This window comes from Astyanax mexicanus, chromosome 5 (genome assembly GCF_023375975.1).
Source record: "Astyanax mexicanus isolate ESR-SI-001 chromosome 5, AstMex3_surface, whole genome shotgun sequence".
NCBI lineage: Eukaryota > Metazoa > Chordata > Actinopteri > Characiformes > Acestrorhamphidae > Astyanax > Astyanax mexicanus.
The window spans coordinates 127,485-148,058 of NC_064412.1; the positions used below are offsets into that span (position 1 = coordinate 127,485).

A 20,574-nucleotide genomic window follows, 5' to 3' on the forward strand; every position below is an offset into this window, starting at 1 on the left:
GAACCACATCAACAGCAGAACCACATCAACACACAGCAAAATCACATCAACACACAGCAAAAACACATCAACACACAGCAGAACCACATCAACAGCAGAACCATATCAACACACAACAGAACCACATCAACACACAGCAGAACCACATCAACACACAGCAGAACCACATCAACACACAACAGAACCACATCAACAGACAGCAGAACCACATCAACAGACAGCAGAACCACATCAACACACAGCAGAACCATATCAACACACAACAGAACCACATCAACACACAGCAGAACCATATCAACACACAACAGAACCACATCAACACACAGCAGAACCACATCAATAGCAGAACCACATCAACAGCAGAACCACATCAACACACAGCAGAACCACATCAACACACAGCAGAACCACATCAACAGCAGAACCACATCAACACACAGCAGAACCACATCAACACACAGCAGAACCACATCAACAGCAGAACCATATCAACACACAGCAGAACCACATCAACACACAGCAGAACCACATCAATAGCAGAACCACATCAACACACAGCAGAACCACCTCAACACACAGCAGAACCACATCAACAGCAGAACTATATCAACACACAACAGAACCACATCAACACACAGCAGAACCACATCAACACACAGCAGAACCACATCAACAGACAGCAGAACCACATCAACAGCAGAACCATATCAACACACAACAGAACCACATCAACACACAGCAGAACCACATCAACACACAGCAGAACCACATCAACAGACAGCAGAACCACATCAAAGGCAGAACCATATCAACACACAGCAGAACCACCTCAACACACAGCAGAACCACATCAACAGCAGAACTATATCAACACACAACAGAACCACATCAACACACAGCAGAACCACATCAACACACAGCAGAACCACATCAACACACAGCAGAACCACATCAACAGCAGAACCATATCAACACACAACAGAACCACATCAACACACAGCAGAACCACATCAACACACAGCAGAACCACATCAACAGCAGAACCACACCAACACACAACAGAACCACATCAACAGACAGCAGAACCACATCAACAGACAGCAGAACCACATCAACACACAGCAGAACCACATCAACACACAACAGAACCACATCAACACACAGCAGAACCATATCAACACACAGCAGAACCACATCAACACACAAAGGAACCACATCAAGAAACAGAAAAACCACCGCATTAGATTCAGTCTTCAACCCTCAAACTCAACTTCAGCCAACTCACACAATTCACATCAAAAACACAACTCATAGCACACAGAACTCACATCACACACACAACTCACATCTCACACACAACAAACATCACACGCACAACTCACACAACTCACATCACAAACACAACTCACATCAGACACAAAACTTACATCACACGCACAACTCACACAACTCACATCACAAACACACACAACTCACATCACAAACACAACTCACATCAGACACACAACTCACATCACACGCACAACTCACACAACTCACATCACAAACACACACAACTCACACAATTCACACAATTCACATCACACACACAACTCACATCACACACAACTCACATCACAAACAACCATCATGTGTTTGTTTGTGATGTGAGTTGTGTGGGTGATGTGAGTTGTGTTTGAGATGTGTTTGTGTTGTGTTTAAGTTGTGCTTGTGTTGTTTGTGTTGTGTTTAAGTTGTGTTTGAGATGTGTTTGTGTTGTGTTTGAGTTGTGTTTGTGTTGTGTTTAAACTATGTTTGTGTTGTGTTTGAGATGTGTTTGAGTTATGTTTGAGTTGTGTTTGTGTTGTGTTTGAGTTGTGGTTGAGTTGAGTTGTTTGAGTTGAGTTGTGTTTGAGCTGAGTTTGAGTTGTGTTTGAGTTGTGTTTGAGTTGTGTTTGAGTTGCGTTCGAGTTGTGTTTGAGTTGAGTTGTGTTTGAGTTGAGTTGAGTTTGAGTTGTGTTTGAGTTGTATTTGAGTTGTGTTTGAGTTGAGGTGTGTTTGAGTTGTGTTGTGTTTGAGTTGAGTTGCGTTTGAGTTGTGTTTGAGTTGTGTTTGAGTTGAGTTTGAGTTGTGTTTGAGTTGAGTTGTGTTTGAGTTGCGTTTGAGTTGTGTTTGAGTTGCGTTGTGTTTGAGTTGAGTTTGAGTTGTGTTTGAGTTGTGTTTGTGTTGTGTTTGAGTTGAGTTGTGTACAAGATGTGTTTGTCTTGTGTTTGAGCTGAGTTTGAGTTGTGTTTGAGCTGTGTTTGAGTTGTGTTTGAGTTGTATTTGAGTTGAATTGTGTTTGAGTTGTGTTTGAGTTGTGTTTGAGTTTAGTTTGAGTTGAGTTGCGTTTTAGTTGTGTTTGAGTTGAGTTCTGTTTGAGTTGAGTTTGAGTTGTGTTTGAGTTGAGTTCTGTTTGAGTTGAGTTTGAGTTGTGTTTGAGTTGAGTTTGAGTTGTGTTTGAGTTGTGTTTGAGTTGAGTTTGAGTTGTGTTCGAGTTGAGTTGCGTTTTAGTTGTGTTTGAGTTGAGTTCTGTTTGAGTTGAGTTTGAGTTGTGTTTGAGTTGAGTTCTGTTTGAGTTGAGTTTGAGTTGTGTTTGAGTTGTGTTTGAGTTGTGTTTGAGTTGAGTTTGAGTTGTGTTCGAGTTGAGTTGCGTTTTAGTTGTGTTTGAGTTGAGTTCTGTTTGAGTTGAGTTTGAGTTGTGTTTGAGTTGAGTTCTGTTTGAGTTGAGTTTGAGTTGTGTTTGAGTTGAGTTTGAGTTGTGTTTGAGTTGTGTTTGAGTTGAGTTTGAGTTGTGTTCGAGTTGAGTTGTGTTTGAGTTGAGTTTGAGTTGTGTTTGAGTTGTGTTTGAGTTGAGTTTGAGTTGTGTTTGAGTTGAGTTGTGTTTGAGTTGTGTTTGTGTTGAGTTGTGTTTGAGTTGTGTGAGCTGCAGTAAGGACATTACACCTAACATGTTCATTCGTAGCCCAAGAGCTCCATAAACCGCCTCCCTTTACGCCATTAAAGTAAATTAGGGTTTAAATATAGATGAGCTGCATCGATCCCTGTCTTTTAAAGGTGCGTAACTCAAACCTGCTTATAATGAAGCTAAAAAGCACAACCTGAGCTTTCGTAATGAACATGGAAATATCTCTCTCTCTCTCTCTCTCTCTCTCTCTCTCTCTCTCTCACTCTTTCTCTCCCTCTCTCTCTTTCTCTCTCTCTCTGTCTCTCTTTCTCTCTCTCTAATTTCAAATTCAAATTCAAAGTTGCTTTATTATCATGACAAATATTCACATTTGTATTGCCAAAGCTGTGATTAACATTTTCCTAACAAAATATAACATAAGATAACTGTACAGGTAAATTTGAACACAAGTTTAAGTAAACAATTAAATTAATTATTATAAGAAAACAAACAAACATATGAATTATAATAAAGAGTAATACAGCTTGTAGTTTTGTACAGCTCTACCTCTCACTCTCCTCTTTTCCATCAGAGAAGATCAGTCTATCACTCACCCACTGAAAGAGCATTGACCCTTAGCCCCTCCTCCTAAATCAAACCGGCCCTGATTAAACCCTGCCCACACAGCACATGGCCACACCCACGCCCAGGAATGTATATATTCCATAATCACATCTTTCATATCACTCATTCACCAGTGTCCAACATTAGGTTATAAAAGTCTTTAAGGCCTCAGCAACAGAAATGCAAAGCTAAACCTGTTCTATAGATGAAATAATTAGCCCAAAGCTAATACTTATGCTACAAGCTAATGGGCTAGCCCTGATGCAGTTTGTAAAAGTTTATGTAAATTTATTTAAGCTGATTAATACTCCTGATATCACAGATACTCTAAAACCAAGCAATAATAACTTTTTTAATAATAATAAATAATCATTTAATAAAATGAAACGCTCTTCTTTTAACTACACAAAAAACACACAACAAAACCCTCTGATCACTAATCACTAATCACCCTGATACTGCCGGACCGGGCTCTCCGCCTGCACCTCGCTCCCCCGCCAGAGGAAGTGATAAACATGAGATACACTTATCGATCCCTCGCTTCTCTCGCTCCTCTCGCTTCCCTCACTCTGCTGACCAACGTCCTCCAGCCCTCATTCCACAAGACTTCAAAATAAGATTACAGATCCTTATCACCTGAGAGAGAGCGAGAGAGCGAGAGAGAGAGAGGTAAAGAGGGGTAGAGAAGTAGATAGAGAGACAGAGAGAGAGAAAGACAGAGAAAGAGAGAGAGAGGTAGAGAGAGAGAGAGAAATAGAGAGAGAGACAGAGGTAGAGAAGTAGATAGAGAGACAGAGAGAGAGAAAGACAGAGAAAGAGAGAGAGAGGAAGAGAGAGAGAGAGGTAGAGAAGTAGAGAGAGAGAGACAGAGAGAGAGAAGTAGAGAGAGAGAGAGGTAGAGAGGTAGAGAGGTAGAGAAGTAGAGAGAGAGAGAGAGAGGGGTAGAGAGAGGTAGAGAGGAAATGGTGGAGGAGCAGGGTGGTGTTATCCGCTGCTCAGTTCAGGGTTTATTTACAGGCAGCTGCTGTTCGGAGAGTCGCTGTAAATAATGACGAATAGTTTAATGCACGGAATGAGTTATAACCACGGGACGACCGAGCCTGACTTATAGCCGTGGAGAGGAGAGAGGGGGGAGGAGGGGGCGGGGGAGGGGCGGGGGAGGAGGGGCGGGGGAGGAGGGGGAGGATGAGGGGTGAGGGTCAGTGAGAAAGCAAAATGAAGAACACAACCTTTCTAAAAATAAATAAACAATAGAAGCGCTGCTGTCGCTACACGACGGGAGCTCTGCAGAATCTGGGCCAGAGACTCTCTGAACACACGGCTACGCGAATCGCTAACTCACACGTCACGCTAATCAATTAGCGCAGCTTCTTGGAGGAACCCGGAGCCCGGCGTTTTGTGTCACAGCAAATATAAACAGCGAGAGGAAAAAGGCTAATAAAACATGCGGCGGTTATTCCTGTAAATGGGCCAGTGGGCATCAGGCTGGCAGCAGCAGAGCTAATGCGAGCGCTAGCGTTAGCGACGCTCCCATAAGGGGATAAATCCCAGCGCTGCGGTGCGACAGGTACTTATTTAATAGCGAGCCGTCGTGAACAATGCAGCGCTGCTGAAACGGCGGAGCAGGAAGGAGGTCCTGAACTCTTTATTTGAAAGTCCATATTAAATACGCTTCTGTTCGTTTTCCTGCGAGCGGATTTTCCCACAGACAGAACCGGTTCTATCAGACCGACCGCAGGAACCGGTTCTATCAGACCGACCGCAGGAACCGGTTCTATCAGACCGACCGCAGGAACCGGTTCTATCAGACCGACCGCAGGAACCGGTTCTATCAGACCGACCGCAGGAACCGGTTCTATCAGATTTATATTAAGATTTATTATTAATTATACTGAAGTAGCATCAGCTGATCACACACACACACACACACACACACCCTACACACACACACACACACACACACACACACACACACACACACACACACACACACACACCCTACACACACACACACACACACACACACACACACACACACACACACTCCGGTTTTGTGTTCTGGTTCTTCACTCTGAGCTGATCTGACAGCTCTGTTTCCGTGGTGAAATATTGATGTGAATGGTAGAGTAATTTCGTACCGTAGAAGGAGAGCTTTCCCTGCACAGAGTTCCTTCCCTTCAGGTTCTCGGCGATGCACTCGTACGTCCCGCCGTCCTCCTGCTGGAAGTACGGGATCTCCAGCACCCCGCTGATCTTCCTCATGTCTACCTTACGAGCGAAGGGAACCCCGTCCACCCGCCGCCAGGAAATCGCCGGAGCCGGACTGCATATATATATATATATTTATATTTACACATGATATATACGTATTTACACTGTATCTCTATTTGTGACTCATAGTTAAATATTAGTCCATTTTCTACAGGATTTTATTGGGATTTAGAGTCACTCACTTCAAATTGTACTCAAATAGTTAACCCACACACTGCAGATATTATAATAACTATAATATCATTTCAGGATTAAACCTGGCTGCACATCACTGATCACATATTAGAGTTTTATACAAATTCTAACTTAAAGAAAATTATTTAACACTAATAAAACAGAATGTAAATGTAATTAACTGTTCATTATTTTTTATGTAAGTAATGAAAGAATATATATATATATATATATATATATAATTTTAATCAGAATAACATACAATAAATAAAAATATCAAAATTAACAAACTAATTAAAAGTATTTTTAGTTCTTTATATTTTTATTTATAGTGAACTCTCTCACACTTACTTGCCCAAAGCAAAACATTCTAACTTCACCGTCGATCCTTTCGCCACCTGAACCACCTCGGGAAACTGCACTTCAATCTTGGGCTCATATTCTCCCATAATTCCTGAGGAAAGAGATTCAGTTCAGTGTTTAAAAACAGGTAGAGCAGCACAATTGGCCTAGCTCCCTCCGGTTGGGTAGATGGCGCTCTTTCCCCTCATCACTCCTAGGGTGATGTGTATCAGCACAAGGCTGCGTCTGTGAGCTGATGTATCAGAACCGAGTCGCTGCGCTTTCCTCCGAGCATTAGCGCTGTGATGCTACTCGGTAATGCTAAAGAATCAGCAGCAGCTCAAAAAGAGGCGGAGTCTGACTTCACATGTATCGGAGGAGGCGTGTGCTGGTCTTCACCCTCCTGGTGCTGGAGCATCACTAGTGATAGGGGGAGGAGTCCTAATGAATGGGTTGGATTTGGCACTTTTTGACATAATGTGAATAATGTGAATCTGCCAGTTGTCCTTTACACTGAATGTTCACTGGATAAATGGACCAATAGAAATGATTCAAAATGACTGAATAAAATATTTTTCTTTTTTTGAGTTAACATTCTGAAGATACAAGGTTTTGAAACACAGCAATGGCAGCACTGTATTGTGGTTTGCAGTGGTAAAAGTATATTAGCTTGTGGTGGTATTGTAGTGGATAACACCACTATCCTTCATGCAGTAAACTCCGCCCACATGATTCCCTCATAACACTTTACTTCATCTAAAATCATCCTTATCATTCATAATGAGCTGAAATATAATTTTGTAAATCTTAAATAATTGTATTGCATTGTTTCCCAACCCTGATGAAAGTACAGCTGCTCATTAATTTCTGAATCCTGATTAAACAGATAATTAAGGCGGCCTTTGTTGATGAACTTCAGTGTCCTGAAGACCCTCCTGCTGTTTATTAGATCAGCTGAAAGCAGGACGAGGGGAGAGAAGGGTTAATAATAATAATAATAATAATAATAATAATAATAATAATAATGTATAATAACTTTATTTTAGAGTGAAGATCACTCTGCTCTTCAGAACAACCAATCAGCTGCAGGGGACAGTTTTACTAACGGCTCTTCAGTTCAGTTTAATAGAATTTAGTTAAACAGAGATTTCGGATTAGATTCTGCTGTTCTGATATTTTTCTCTTCGGTTTTATAACTAAAGGTGAATTTGGTTTATCCCAGGGGTAAATCCACCAGAATTTCATCAGCGCAGGACAAATGACCTTTCCATTTCAGGACCTTTTGATAATGTCAGGCTGCAGGCAACAAAACATGTGCTAGTTGGCCATCTTAAGATTTGCAAAGAAACTCCTCATTAACCTTTTGATATCATTTGTATTTCCTGAAAAAAAGAATAAAACGAGAAGCCTAGTTTGCTTTATTTGCTTCTGATCTGGAGGCTTCAATTCAGCTCCGGTTCAGCTGTGAGTTTAGGAGACTGGGATGAGCCAGTCTGTCTGAGGTTCTGTTATATATTACATTCCTTTAATAACTGTAGTTACACATTAATAAACCATGCAATAATAATGTTATTAATGGTGATGTATTCACTGGAACAGGTGGGTGTGATTATAGAAGTGTATCAGTGAATCTGCTCACGCTGGTGTAATTGTGAGTCAGTAGTGTATCTGATAGAACAGTTTCCTCACCGTCAGTCCGCAGGACCAGAGGAGTGGGCGGGCCGTGGACGCGGGTTTTTGTGACGGTATTGGTCACGACACAAGTGTAGTTTCCCACATCGGACGGCTCCACTTTAGCGATGTACAGGTTCCCCGTCTCCTGAGACACAAACCTGCGAGCGTCCTGCTTCACAAACGACGGGAACTCATTAAAAATCCAGCTGAACGTCAGCGCTGTCGGGAAAGACGGGAGAAAAAGAACAAAAGTGGCACTTAACATGAATCATAAAAGAGAAAGAGGTCATTCTGCAGCTTGGAAACTTTGCGTGAACATAAGCGGAGTGTGTCGTGACATTTCTCCTCTCCACTGAATCTAAATGGCAGGAGTCAGAGCCGCTCATGAATCTTCTGCTTTCCCCAGAGCTGCTAAATTAGCATTGGGGCTACATGCTAGGGTGAAAATTAATCAGGCTGTGGAGGGATGTGGGGCTCGGAGGGTGAAAATTAATGACAGAAAAGGATAAGCAGTGTCCTGTGATTATTTGGCCTCCAGTCAAGGGGACAGCAGGACTACCTGAACAGTGCTTAAAATGGCACAAAGGATAAAATGTACAAAAAAGGACATTTTTCATACCAGGATTTATTATCTTTAAAGCGTAATGATGCACGATCTATAAATATAAGACAGTATTATGGGTCTTGTTGATCTACTGAGAGTAAATAAGTGAATTTTTACATCATTTCCCTTTTATTCATAGAAAGTTACATAATAATTACATTTTAATGCATGATTACCATTTACTAACCACAGTGTTTTTCTGCTTTGATTAATAAAAACAATTTTTAATGAAATGTTTAATAATTGCATTTTAAAATGAACAGAATTTGGTTATTTAAATTTAAATCCATGACATGAACAATAGTGGACTAATATTACTGCAGTAATGCAGGGTTTAGTCATTTTAGAAGCAGGATAAAGTTTGTAAACTAATCTGCAAAATGACCTTGTCTCGAAAAAACAATGCATTTACATATTGTGTATTTACAAATATGTGTATGTGTTATAAGCTATCTTAATTGTAAATAAAAAATGAATCCTTATTTTTATTAATTTTATTTTGTTTATTTGTTTTATAAAATAACTGCAATGTCCCAATAAGACCTGAATTTAAATACAAGAGAAATGTCGTCGAGGTTTCTGAACGTATTTTTTCAGGAGAATCGGGTTAATAATAAAAGCTTCACGCTGAAAAACAGGGATTTTAAATGAAAGATAAAGTATAAAAAGTGCGGAGCTCCTGGGACGGACTGAGATGCTCCGTCCATATGTTCATAATGTTCAGCTATCGGGGGATTTTTAACCCTCCGTGGAAGAAGGTGAAGTTCAGGAGGTTCAGGCTGGTTGTTTGTAGGAAGTCGTGCTGTTTCTCCTCATCGGCAGGTTGGAGAAAGTACCCGTCTCTCTCTCTGCACCACAGCTGATTACCATTCACGCAATTAATACCTGAGGCTCTGGGAGCAGCAGGTAGCCGAGCCGAGCCGAGTCTGGGTTGATGTTGAAATGGCTCCTGAGAGACGGCTGTGTTTTGATTTAAAACTTTTACCGCTGAGATTTTACTTTGGCATTTTCTGCCAAAAACTATTTTTTATAAAAAAGGGAGTAGCTGTCAAACTGTCCTCTAAATAAACTTAATTTCATCTTTTACTCCAGATAATCATTTAGATTATCTACACCATTAATTATGACTTTAAATGATGCCATTTTAAATTATATTGTTGGTTTAACAGGATCAGAACAGGATCTACTGTAATTTTATACAGTTTTTATTCTCCTGTGTTTTTCTAACAGGTGGGTTAAGTCCGGCTGCAGAATAACAAAAAGCAGAACAGGTACAATACAGGTAACTCCATTATCCAGCAAAATATCAAACACAAACAATCAAACTGAAAGAGTGTCCAGAAGAGTGTGATAGCTCAGTAAACCTGCATGAGATCAATCTCATCACAGTGTTTGTGTTCAGAGATCATTTTATAAATTAAAGAAATATTTGTTTTATTTTGTTTATTGTATAAGAGGCCTAGCAATGCTTCACATTTCAGATCACAGGATAAAACAGAAGATTATAAAGCTAATCAGTCTTTGAACGGCATCATTTATAGACACACTGAAAAAAGCCTCCCGGCCTTCGGTGACAAATTTGTTTGAAAAAAACAGATAATGTTGTAATCAGCAGTTCCCTGATCAGCTCGGCAGCTCGTTTAACTGACAGACATGTAGCATCTCCCCCTCCGAGCCCAATCAAGTCCATTTGCTCATTAGCACGCTGCTAATTACAGAAAGCAGTCTTTGAGGACTCCAGCCTTCGCTCTCTCAAATCGGCCGGTCATTTATCACAGCGCAATCCATAGCTGCAGACTCGGTTCTACCTCAGCAGAGGAAGGAAGTGGAGCAGATTTCTGGAGCACTTTTCTGGTCCAAAGGTAATTAAAAGGCTAACAGACCAACTGAGAAGCTCACAGACCAGAGACACAATCCGACTTCGGTTTAGTGAACTTTAAAAATAAAAATCCCAGAATGGAAAAGTTTTTCCACAAACTGCAAAAAGAGTTTTCTGTCAGAATAAAGTGTTAAAGCAAGAATAAATAATTAATGATGAATTTTGTTTCTGTAATCTGTAGGCACGGGTGCTCAGTGATGGGAAACATTGATTTTTTAATTCAGAAAAGCAGAATTAAAAGAGGCTGATTCTCCCAGAACTGTCTGGAGTGTTTGAACTTCCAGTAGTGTGGTGGGAGTTTCGCTGCAGGAGATGTTTGAGTGAAAGTCAGACCACAGTAACAGACGCTCTGAACCACACTGCAGCTGCTGCTACGCTCTGCTGTCTCCCTAATTACAGCGTCCTGCACGCTCAGTGATTACAGGGCAGGACGCTCCCGCTATACTTCCAGAACGGACATAGACTTAATTATCCTTTTCTGTAATTGACTGGTTCCAGACATTTGTATTCAGGTCACCACACTCTGAAACACTAATAACTGAACCTCAGTTTAGATGTTCTGGCTCTTTATTCCGGTACAGTGTTTTGGGAATTCAACAGTAAATATTGGGTTAAAATACAAACGGTAAACTTTCCCACTTTCCACACCATACAATCACATCCCTTAAAATATAGCCCATAATATACATCACCTAAAATACAGCACTTAAAATACAGCACTTAATATACAGCACTTAATATATAGCACTTAAAATACAGCAAAATCAAAGCTCAACGATAATTTATTTAATTTTCACCTGAATAGAAATAATTTAACAGAAACCTCAGTTCTTATATCAGAGTCATGAAACACATTCAGTGATGTTGAGGTCTGGACTCGGGGGTGGGGGGGTGGGGCAGTTTGTTGTTCTGAGAGAAACAGCAAAAATTCTCTTGGTGCAAAAATTAAGCAGTTCAGTTTGGTGGTTTGATGGTTTGTGATCATCCATCTTCCTCTTGATTATATTCCAGAGGTTTTTAATTTGTTAAAATCAAAGAAACATGTATACATGTTGTTATATAATACAGAAATGCGACTAGAGTTAAAAGGGGGTGGAGTATAATGTAAGATGGAAGCTGTTTATTGGCTGTGGGATTGTGTATTTCTAATCCCAATTGCTTTTAGTTGAATATGGATGAGGTTTTTGATTAATACTGCAGGATTATTTATCATATCGTAATCTGACTGTCAGTTCTCAGTGCATCAGAGTGATGAAGGTCTAAAATAGATAAAGTTTCAGAAGCTAAAAACAGCCGTACACTTCTTTACGAGGCCTGAAGGAAAGTGCAGCTGAAGGGTGTGATTAAGGTGACGGTTTAATTTGACCTTTAATGACTAAAGGAAAGAAACCTGCTGGCTGAAGCTCTGCCTCTGCGTCTGACGCCTCTCCATACAAAACAACACAGTTGGCTGAATTCAGGGAATCTCTGATGATTAATATCATCTCCACACCTCCAGCTCTGAGTCCGGCGAGGCTGCGGCGCTGGAGCAGCGTTTTAATACTATATATATAATAAATATTCATCCTCAGCTCCCACTAACAGAGCCGGAGTACAGAGATCCGTCCGTCAGCGGAACACCGGCTTCATTACAGACTTGGGTTCACACCGGCGTATCATACAGCGCCGATAACGCCGAGCCAGAGACTCGCTGTAATCATTACTAATGCTGGAGCTCTCGATGAATTTTAATAATGTCACAGCTGCCTGATCATCTTGTGTTAATAATACATGTAAAGCTTGTTGTGACAACAGTATGCATTTTTAATTACGCTGCCGGAGAGAGTGTGAGCGCGCCGGAGGAGAAAAAAAGATAAAAATAAGACAAAAAACCTTTTTTAAAAAAAAAACTAAAATCCAATCTGTTCCATGTGTTTCTTTCCTATACCAATGAGCCATAACATTAAGACCACTTGAATAATACTGTGTAGTTTTATTTATTGCTGCCAGTACAGATCTGCTGTAATCCAGCATGAACTCATGTGATACCCGACATTATAACATTATAATTAGCTGTTCTTTCACTTCTTTAAATGTATTTAACTGTGTTGTTTTATATTACTGGTTGCCTTGATTTTCTATCTGTGTCTCAGATTATAAAACCTGCATTACTACATCAATTTCAAACTTTTCATGACTGTTCACTTGCTGCCTAACAAACAACAGCGCAGTAAATTAGTAAGTTGGTAAATAGTTTTTTTTTTGTAAATAAGGAGACTAACTTTTTCATATGGGTGATATAAATATAAATATTAATATAAAACTGATAAGGGTTAAGTCTTCAGAATTCTTCAGGTATTTGCTAAATTCTTACAGTATGTTAATCAGTATGTTAATCAGTATGTTAATCAGTTAAGAACAGTGTTTATGCAGCTGCTGCAGTTTAAACGTTTTTATTTTAGATATATTTAATTCACTGTTTAGTGTATTTATCACGTCATCAACTATAAATATAAATAATAAAACTGAAAAACTATTTGTAGGTTTATTCCCTAAACCAGGGCTTCTAATCATCAGACTGACTCATTCACACTGAATTACACCTATTTGTGTGTGTGTGTATTGAGTGTGTGTGTGTGTGTGTGTGTATGTGTATGTGTGTAAGTATATAGACTGTGTGTGTGTATAGAGTGTGTGTAGTGTGTGTGAGTGTGTAGTGTGAGTGTATAGTGTGTGTATAGTGTGTGTGAGTGTGTGTGTATAGAGTATTTGCGGGGACGTGGGTGAGGGATATGGGGAGTGACAGGCTCTCAGTGTATAGTGTGTGTAGTGTAAGTGTATAGTGTGTGTAGTGTGTGTGAGTGTGTAGTGTAAGTGTATAGTGTGTGTGAGTGTGTGTGTATAGAGTATTTGCGGGGACGTGGGTGAGGGATATGGGGAGTGACAGGCTCTCAGTGGCTGATTTGGATTCAGAGCTGCACATTTTGTGGGTGAAGAAGATTCTTCAGGTCTGTAGTTAAACAGTTCTGTTCTAAAGATTAGAGAACTGGAACTACATTATTATCATTTAAATTAACCGATCGTTTTCAGTTTGTGAGGATAAATGATATGTCTTCCAGTTATACTAAGGTAAGATATGGAATTCCACAAGGCTCTATATTAGGACCGTTATTATTTACATTATATATGCTCCCACTGGGCAAAGTTATTAGAAAATATGATGTGAATTTTCATTGTTATGCGGATGACACGCAGCTCTTCATATCAGCCAAACCTGACGACAGAGTAAGATTAAAGAAAATCGAGGATTGTGTAGAACAGGGGTCGGCAATTAAGTTTGGCCGCGGGCCAGATTTTTTCCAAGCCATTACATGGCGGGCCACAAGCACTTGGGCGCGGTGGCGGGAGGGTGCTCTTAAAATGACAAGCAGACATTCAAGTGGGCTGATGTGGGTGAAATCTGTGGACTGACCATTGGGGGCGCTATTAATGATATACCTGTTTGTTAAATAAAAAAAACAAACGAATAAAAAAAAAAACAGAATAAAGAAGCTAGCAGTTATCTAACAGCCCGTGGCTCTATCAAAAAATATTTAATAAAATTTTCTGTTTTGGAAAATTAAGTTTCTAAATAAAGAGCATTTTTGAGACGGACAGTCCGATTTTTTTTTTCATTATAGTTCAACCTCACGGGCCAGATGTTTCTTGCTTGCGGGCCGCATCTGGCCCGCGGGCCGCCTATTGCCGACCTATGGTGTAGAAGATGTAAAATCATGGATGTCGCACAACTTCCTCCTATTAAATAGTGATAAAACAGAAGTTCTCCTATTAGGCCCCAAAGCTGCTAGAAATAAATGATCAGACTTAAAGCTAAATCTGGCTGACTTCTCAGCCACCCCTGGTTCAGCAGCTAAAAACCTTGGAGTTATCATAGATTCAGATCTAGCATTCGATAAACACATATCTAATGTTACTAGAACAGCTTTTCTACTCCTCCGTAACACAGACTATAAAAAATCTCCTGATCTAAAGTATCGTAGTAGAAGAGTATAAAGAAATATTCCTATTTATCTTTATGTTCTATAGCTGTTGGGCTGCTTTCTGCGAACAGTCCGGAGCAGCGGATCAGCGCAGTAAAATAATGCGCTTCTGGGTAAATTTGTTCCAAATGACCTTAAAGTGGAGCATAAAGCTGCAGTTAATACAGAGCAGCTCCTCCGCCGGAGCTCTCAGACTCTGCAGCTCATAATCAGTTGTTTTTGTAGAGCAGAGTGAGTGGCAGTGTATTCCTGCAGGGCTGAGTTCACTCCCACAGGCACTGAGGGATTAGAGTGTGTGTGTGTGTGTGTTATTCCGGGGCCTCAGGGACATGCTGGTGTATGACTGGTGTCTAACTGGAGACACACTGTTTACACACCTAGAGAGAAATCTCAAACCCCTTCACTGCAGGACTGAAGAGCTTCATCATCTTCATCACCAGTTCTTTCATCTACTTCAGGAACGATTAACCTTCTACCCATTCTGCACCAGACTGTGTAAAAAACTGTAACTGTAGCGGATATTCCTGCTCTCCTTCACTCAGACTCTGGTGTTTCTATACTGAGCAGAAGATCAGTTCAGTTTATTTCTCACATGCAGAAAAACACAGTGAAACTGGGAGTGAAAGTGATCAACACCTGTTTCACAATCAAACTCCTTTATATCTTATATCCTATATATTAAACTGAGTTTACTGCCCACCACAGAGTTTACTGCCCCTTATTGCCCCACCACAGAGTTTACTGCCCCTTATTGCCCCACCACAGAGTTTACTGCCCCTTACTGCCCCACCACAGAGTTTACTGCCCCTTATTGCCCCACCACAGAGTTTACTGCCCCTTATTGCCCCACCACAGAGTTTACTGCACAACACAAAGTTAATTTTGCTAAAATCTAAAACTGGATGGATCTGAATATCTGCTAAAGGTGCTAAAAGACTAAAAGTTAACCCAGTTAATCTGCTGTTACTGTAGCGCTGAGAGTCTGCTTAATTATGAGTTGAAATTCAGTACAAAAGTTTATTTTAGTAAAATAATTATTATATTATACTAAACACTGAACCATTAGCTTAGTCTGTTTAAACTGGTTTTAAAGTGCAAAAAATGAATCAATTCTTTAAATATTCCTTTAAAAAGTTTTATATCTGTTACAGAATCAGGATTCAGTGCTTTTTCAGGAGGTTTGTTTCAGATCTGATCCGATTTCTGCTTTATCGTCCCTCCAGTATCTGATCCAGCGCTGGCGTCTGATATCAGACTGATATTAATACAGAGATCAGAGCTGAAGTCTCGAGTTACCCGACAGAATCAGACAGGTTGGACATTTCTGTCCATAAACTGCAGAACAAGATTCAAGATTTAAACTGTTTTCCTCTCCGGTAAAATCAGAGGTTTCAGGATCAGGTCAGCAGATCGAGCTGTAAGTGTTTGTAGGAGACGATTGAGTCGCTGTTTGGATACAACCTGCCTCCATCTCGGCTCTGTCTCTGGCTGACAGCTTCTTTTGTGTGTGATGTAAAGTGTGTGTGATGTAAAGTGTGTGTGATGTAAAGTGTGTGTGATGTAAAGTGTGTGTGATGTAAAGTGTGTGTGATGTAAAGTGTGTGATTTCAGCCTCTTTGATGCTGGAGTCTCATCATCTGATACACTGATTAATTATTCCAGCGTTTACGTTCTGAAGCTGAAATAGCATTTTGTTTTCTGTTCGCTCCGCTCTGAAGACACAAGAGAAATAATAAAATCTGCTTCTTCAAAAATAGACCAACAATCTCCGGCGCTCAGGGAAAAGCAGCGCGTCTGTCTGTCACTTTTACAGTCCTTTGTAAATATATGTTGATAAAAGTGTTGATAAAATGAGGGGCAGGAATAAAACAGCAAGATTTTTCCACAGAACAGAATAATATAGATACCAGCTGTATCTGAAATCATTACTCCTCAAATTATACAGTATTTATTCAGTATTATAGATTATCTACACACACACACACACACACACACTGCATACTTGAACACTTTAACTGTGTTTTATTAAACAGATCCAGAACAGTGATGCAGAGACACAAACCATCATATCGTCTTTAGTATTTCTAAGATGTGGGAACAAGTTAGAACTGGAGAATATCAAGCTAAAATCCATATTAGCAACATAAAATTCATCAGTCAGGCTGTAAAACATTAACCCCAACCCTGTTATAAAACTACTGAAAAAACCCTCAGAAATGTGTGAAAAAGATTCTTAATGTTGTTGACAAACCAGAAAATGGATTCAACTGTAACATAAAAAAACATTAACATAAATAACAAACATAAAAAAAAAAAATTAGCATCTCTGTTAACACTGTTAATCAGCTGTAGAAACACATGCTGCTGGATTAATTAATAAGGGCTATTAAATTGATAGTTGGTGTTAACGAAGGGTTTAGGAGACAGAGAGAGAGAGTGAGCTATAGCATGGTGAACAGGGTAAATATGAATATTCACTATATTTTACGCACACACGTGTGATCGTGGAAAATATGTTCTTCTGATTCAGAAGTGTCAAATTATTAACATGCATCAGAAAAAACCTCCACAGAGATTAATGAAGCTACTAAAATCAGTATCTCTCTCAGAGACGATACGGGATTATATCCTCTATTACACAGCGAACAACCCAACCTTCTACTACACCACTACCCAGCTCCACCAATCAGCTTCAGTCACATAAACACATTACTAATGTGGGCGGGGCAAAAAGGGGAAGCTGAACCCTGCACTCCAAAATCAAACAGCAGAACTTAACCCATCTAATCAGCACAGTCTCATGTGATATCATCTGTTAGCATCAGCAGTTAGCATCTGTTAGCATTACCCAGCTCGACTGCAGCTAATATGGTTTAGCAGACTTCATAATAGAAGTCCTCAGGCCAGATCCAGATCATATTATCAAAAAGATTATTACTAAAATAATAAAGAACAAGCAGACAAAGTTTCTATCTATCTATCTATCTATCTATCTATCTATCTATCTATCTATCTATCTATCTATCTATCTATCTATCTATCTATCTATCTATCTATCTATCAATCTATCTATCTATCTATCTATCTATCTAAATACTGACCTCCTGAATGAGGGGGCGGACCACAGAGAAGCACCACCCCCTGCCCCTCCCTCACCGACACAGCACTCCGCCGATGAGTCTTAAAGTTCTCCAAATCTGAAACACAAAAATAAATAATAACAATTAGTAATAAAGAGAGAGAGAGAGAAACAGAGAGAAACAGAGAGAGAGAGACAGAGAAAGAGAGACATAAACAGAGAGAGACAGAGACAGAGAGAGAGATTATATTAAAGGTTTATGAAAAATATTGACACACAAAGTGAGACAATTACATATGCATAATACTTTAATTAAATTGAATCTCCTTATTAGGCAGAATATCCACAATCAAGATGAAAATACTTCCAAAAAGCTTTTCTCCAGAGTACTGATAACTCTCAGTATAAACCGCCCTTCAGCACACACTCTTCACCTGAGTAGTGACGGATTTATCCTCGTATAAAACGCTATCTCATTGCCTCTCGTTTTGTGCTTGTTTGTTTTTACAGACCCTGATTTTTACCTGCGCTCTGATACTGACTGGCTGTGAATGACCTCTGAACTGTGTTTTTGTTTCTGGTATGTTTAACCTTTATTGCTGCTGTTTACGGGAGTTGAGCTTCTGACCCACCTTCTGTCTGATTCTTTATCTAATAAAGTATATTTTGATTGGTGTCTGGGTGTGTCTGAGGACCGCCTCCTGTCATTCCACCTCCAGTCTGGAATCATGTTTAGACAGTATTTGCTGTGTTTTATGTATTAAAAAGTTAAAGAGCAGTTTTTCTGGTGCTGGAGATCAGTTCTCAGGTGATGGTTCTGCGTTGGACCTGCAGGTGAATCTGCTTTAAAAAGGTCTGGAGTTGAGAAAGAGCCTCGAGGTTCCTCATGATCTACAGCAGTCTCAGCCCACAAACATTAAAAAATGAAACTTCTTGTCATCTGCAGTGTAGTTTTATGGTATTGGACAGACTGATTAAATGAAGGTGAAATCAATAAGAGCTGAACAGAAGATCCAGTGTTACCTGCACCGCGGCGCCGGTGTTTTCCGGCGTAAGTCTCACACTGATGGGTTTAACGGCTCCTCTAGTTATCAGGCTCCCGTTTGTCCTTTTTATTCATCGAGAGTTCGCCAGAAAACATTACAGAGCCGCTCTGAAAATCCTCCACCAGCTGAAATTACCTTTTTTCCTCTGGAACTAATTTCTTTTTTTGACAATTGATGGAAAACAATAACAAGCCGAAGCCTCCCGGCTTTCCCCAGTGCAGACTGTTGCGCCTCAGATCTTGGAGGAAGGCGATTGGTGGAGGTAGATGAGCTGCATGGATGGACGCTTTGTGAAGTCTCAAGTGGAATCTCTGTAAAGAGGCTTCATTCCCAAACCTCTCAATGTTCTTTACGAAGCACAGAACAGCGATTAGAAACCGTTTATAAAATCTACAGGCGTAGAGTAGCGGACTCACGCTGCGGCTCCGGGACGGATGGCGAGAAGAAGTTTAGGAGTTTAATCAGTTTAATTTCTCCTCCTGTAACTTTAATGCTTTTACTGGGGTCCAGTTTGCTGCATCATGTTTAAATTGTTTCGGTTCTGATAAAGAAAGAATGTACCTGCAGTAAAGCGTCCAACAGGACTTAAAAAAAATGAAAGAGACCATATTCTAAAACATTTATAATATTTTTATATAGATAAATAAACTGACCCAGTTGTAGAAAAATCTTCATCAGCTGTAATTTAATGATATTATGAATTAATTTAAGTCGTTTATGAGTAACGTAAAACCTGCCGTCACTGAAACTCTTACAGCACATATTTCACCTATCAGATAACTTATCTCTCATTTATCATCAGGCTGGATCTGTGGCGTCACCTGGAGCAGAGATGAAGGGATGAAGGGATGAAGAGATGAAGGGATGAAAAGATGAAGGGATGAAGCTAAATGTCCCTCACTGTAACATCATCCCTCAGAGCTCACTGCTGATTGGTTCAGCTCCAGGGTAGATTTAAATATAAAATAACGGAGGTCACTGATTTATGAAAAGTGCTGGAAGGTCAGCTAATATAGCGTCATATTGGCTACGAGAAAAGTCTATTAAGTGGCCTCACCTTAATTATTTGGTAAAACATAAATCTCTCTTTAACTCTGGGAGCCGCAGTGATTTAACAGTAATTTGAGGCTCTACTCGTTTATTAAGAAAAGCAATTCTTTCTCCTTTTCTCAGATTACTGCAGTAATGGATCTCCTCCCCCTCAGTAAACTCTCTATATTTAAAGTTCCAATCAGTGATTTTATTCAGTCCTGAATCTGAATGAGGCGCCGCTGCTGAACTCGGATGATAAGATGATATAAAACCTGAAAACATTGAGACTCTGGAATTTCAGGAATTCTCTGGAATCGTGATTCACAGGTGAGAAAGGTGATCTGTAATGTGATTATAAAGTTTTATATTACATAAACATTTACTTTAATAAGACAATTTACTTTAATAAGAAAACAATTTATATTATATTATTTATCCTCTCACACCCGTTTATCACATTATTCTATATTATTATTCAACAGGTTTAATAAACTTTAATTACAGATCATTATTTGTTATTGGGCTGTTTTATATTTCTCTGTTTATATTAAATCATTCTTAACTATGGTCATTTATGGTTTAAATAAAATTAATAATACATTATTTTAAGAGTTTCTATAAGATAAAGGTTGTTGTTCACAGAGAGGAAACTGATCTTAAACTGAGTTTCGGAGTAAAAAAAAAAGTTCTTTTACAGAAGAAACTTTAAAGGAGCTTCAGATCTGAACTGTTCCTGAACAGCTCGTGGAGACGCAGAAGATCAGTGAAAAGTTCGGATTATCAGAACCCGACGGTTTCCACGGCGACACTGGACCGATTGTTAAAGTCTGTTTACAGTGAAACAGGTAAAATTACACTACAGAAAAAACAGCCAGTTTCAGCTTTATCCACTTTTCCACAGCAGCAGCTCTTCATCAGTCCTCAA

General features: G+C 39.7%; 1 protein-coding gene across 1 annotated transcript in view; it reads right to left on the minus strand.

The window, feature by feature from the left end:
* The window catches only part of cntn4 (contactin 4), a 151,090-nt gene that overhangs the window by 51,336 nt on the left and 79,180 nt on the right, over nt 1-20,574 (minus strand). Inside the window, exons 5-8 of the mRNA XM_049479461.1 lie at nt 17,594-17,689; nt 8,006-8,209; nt 6,326-6,428; nt 5,668-5,852 (exon numbers count right to left, since the gene is read on the minus strand). Of these exons, the coding sequence (XP_049335418.1) occupies nt 5,668-5,852; nt 6,326-6,428; nt 8,006-8,209; nt 17,594-17,689 (588 nt within the window). The remainder of the gene's footprint in view (nt 1-5,667; nt 5,853-6,325; nt 6,429-8,005; nt 8,210-17,593; nt 17,690-20,574) is intronic.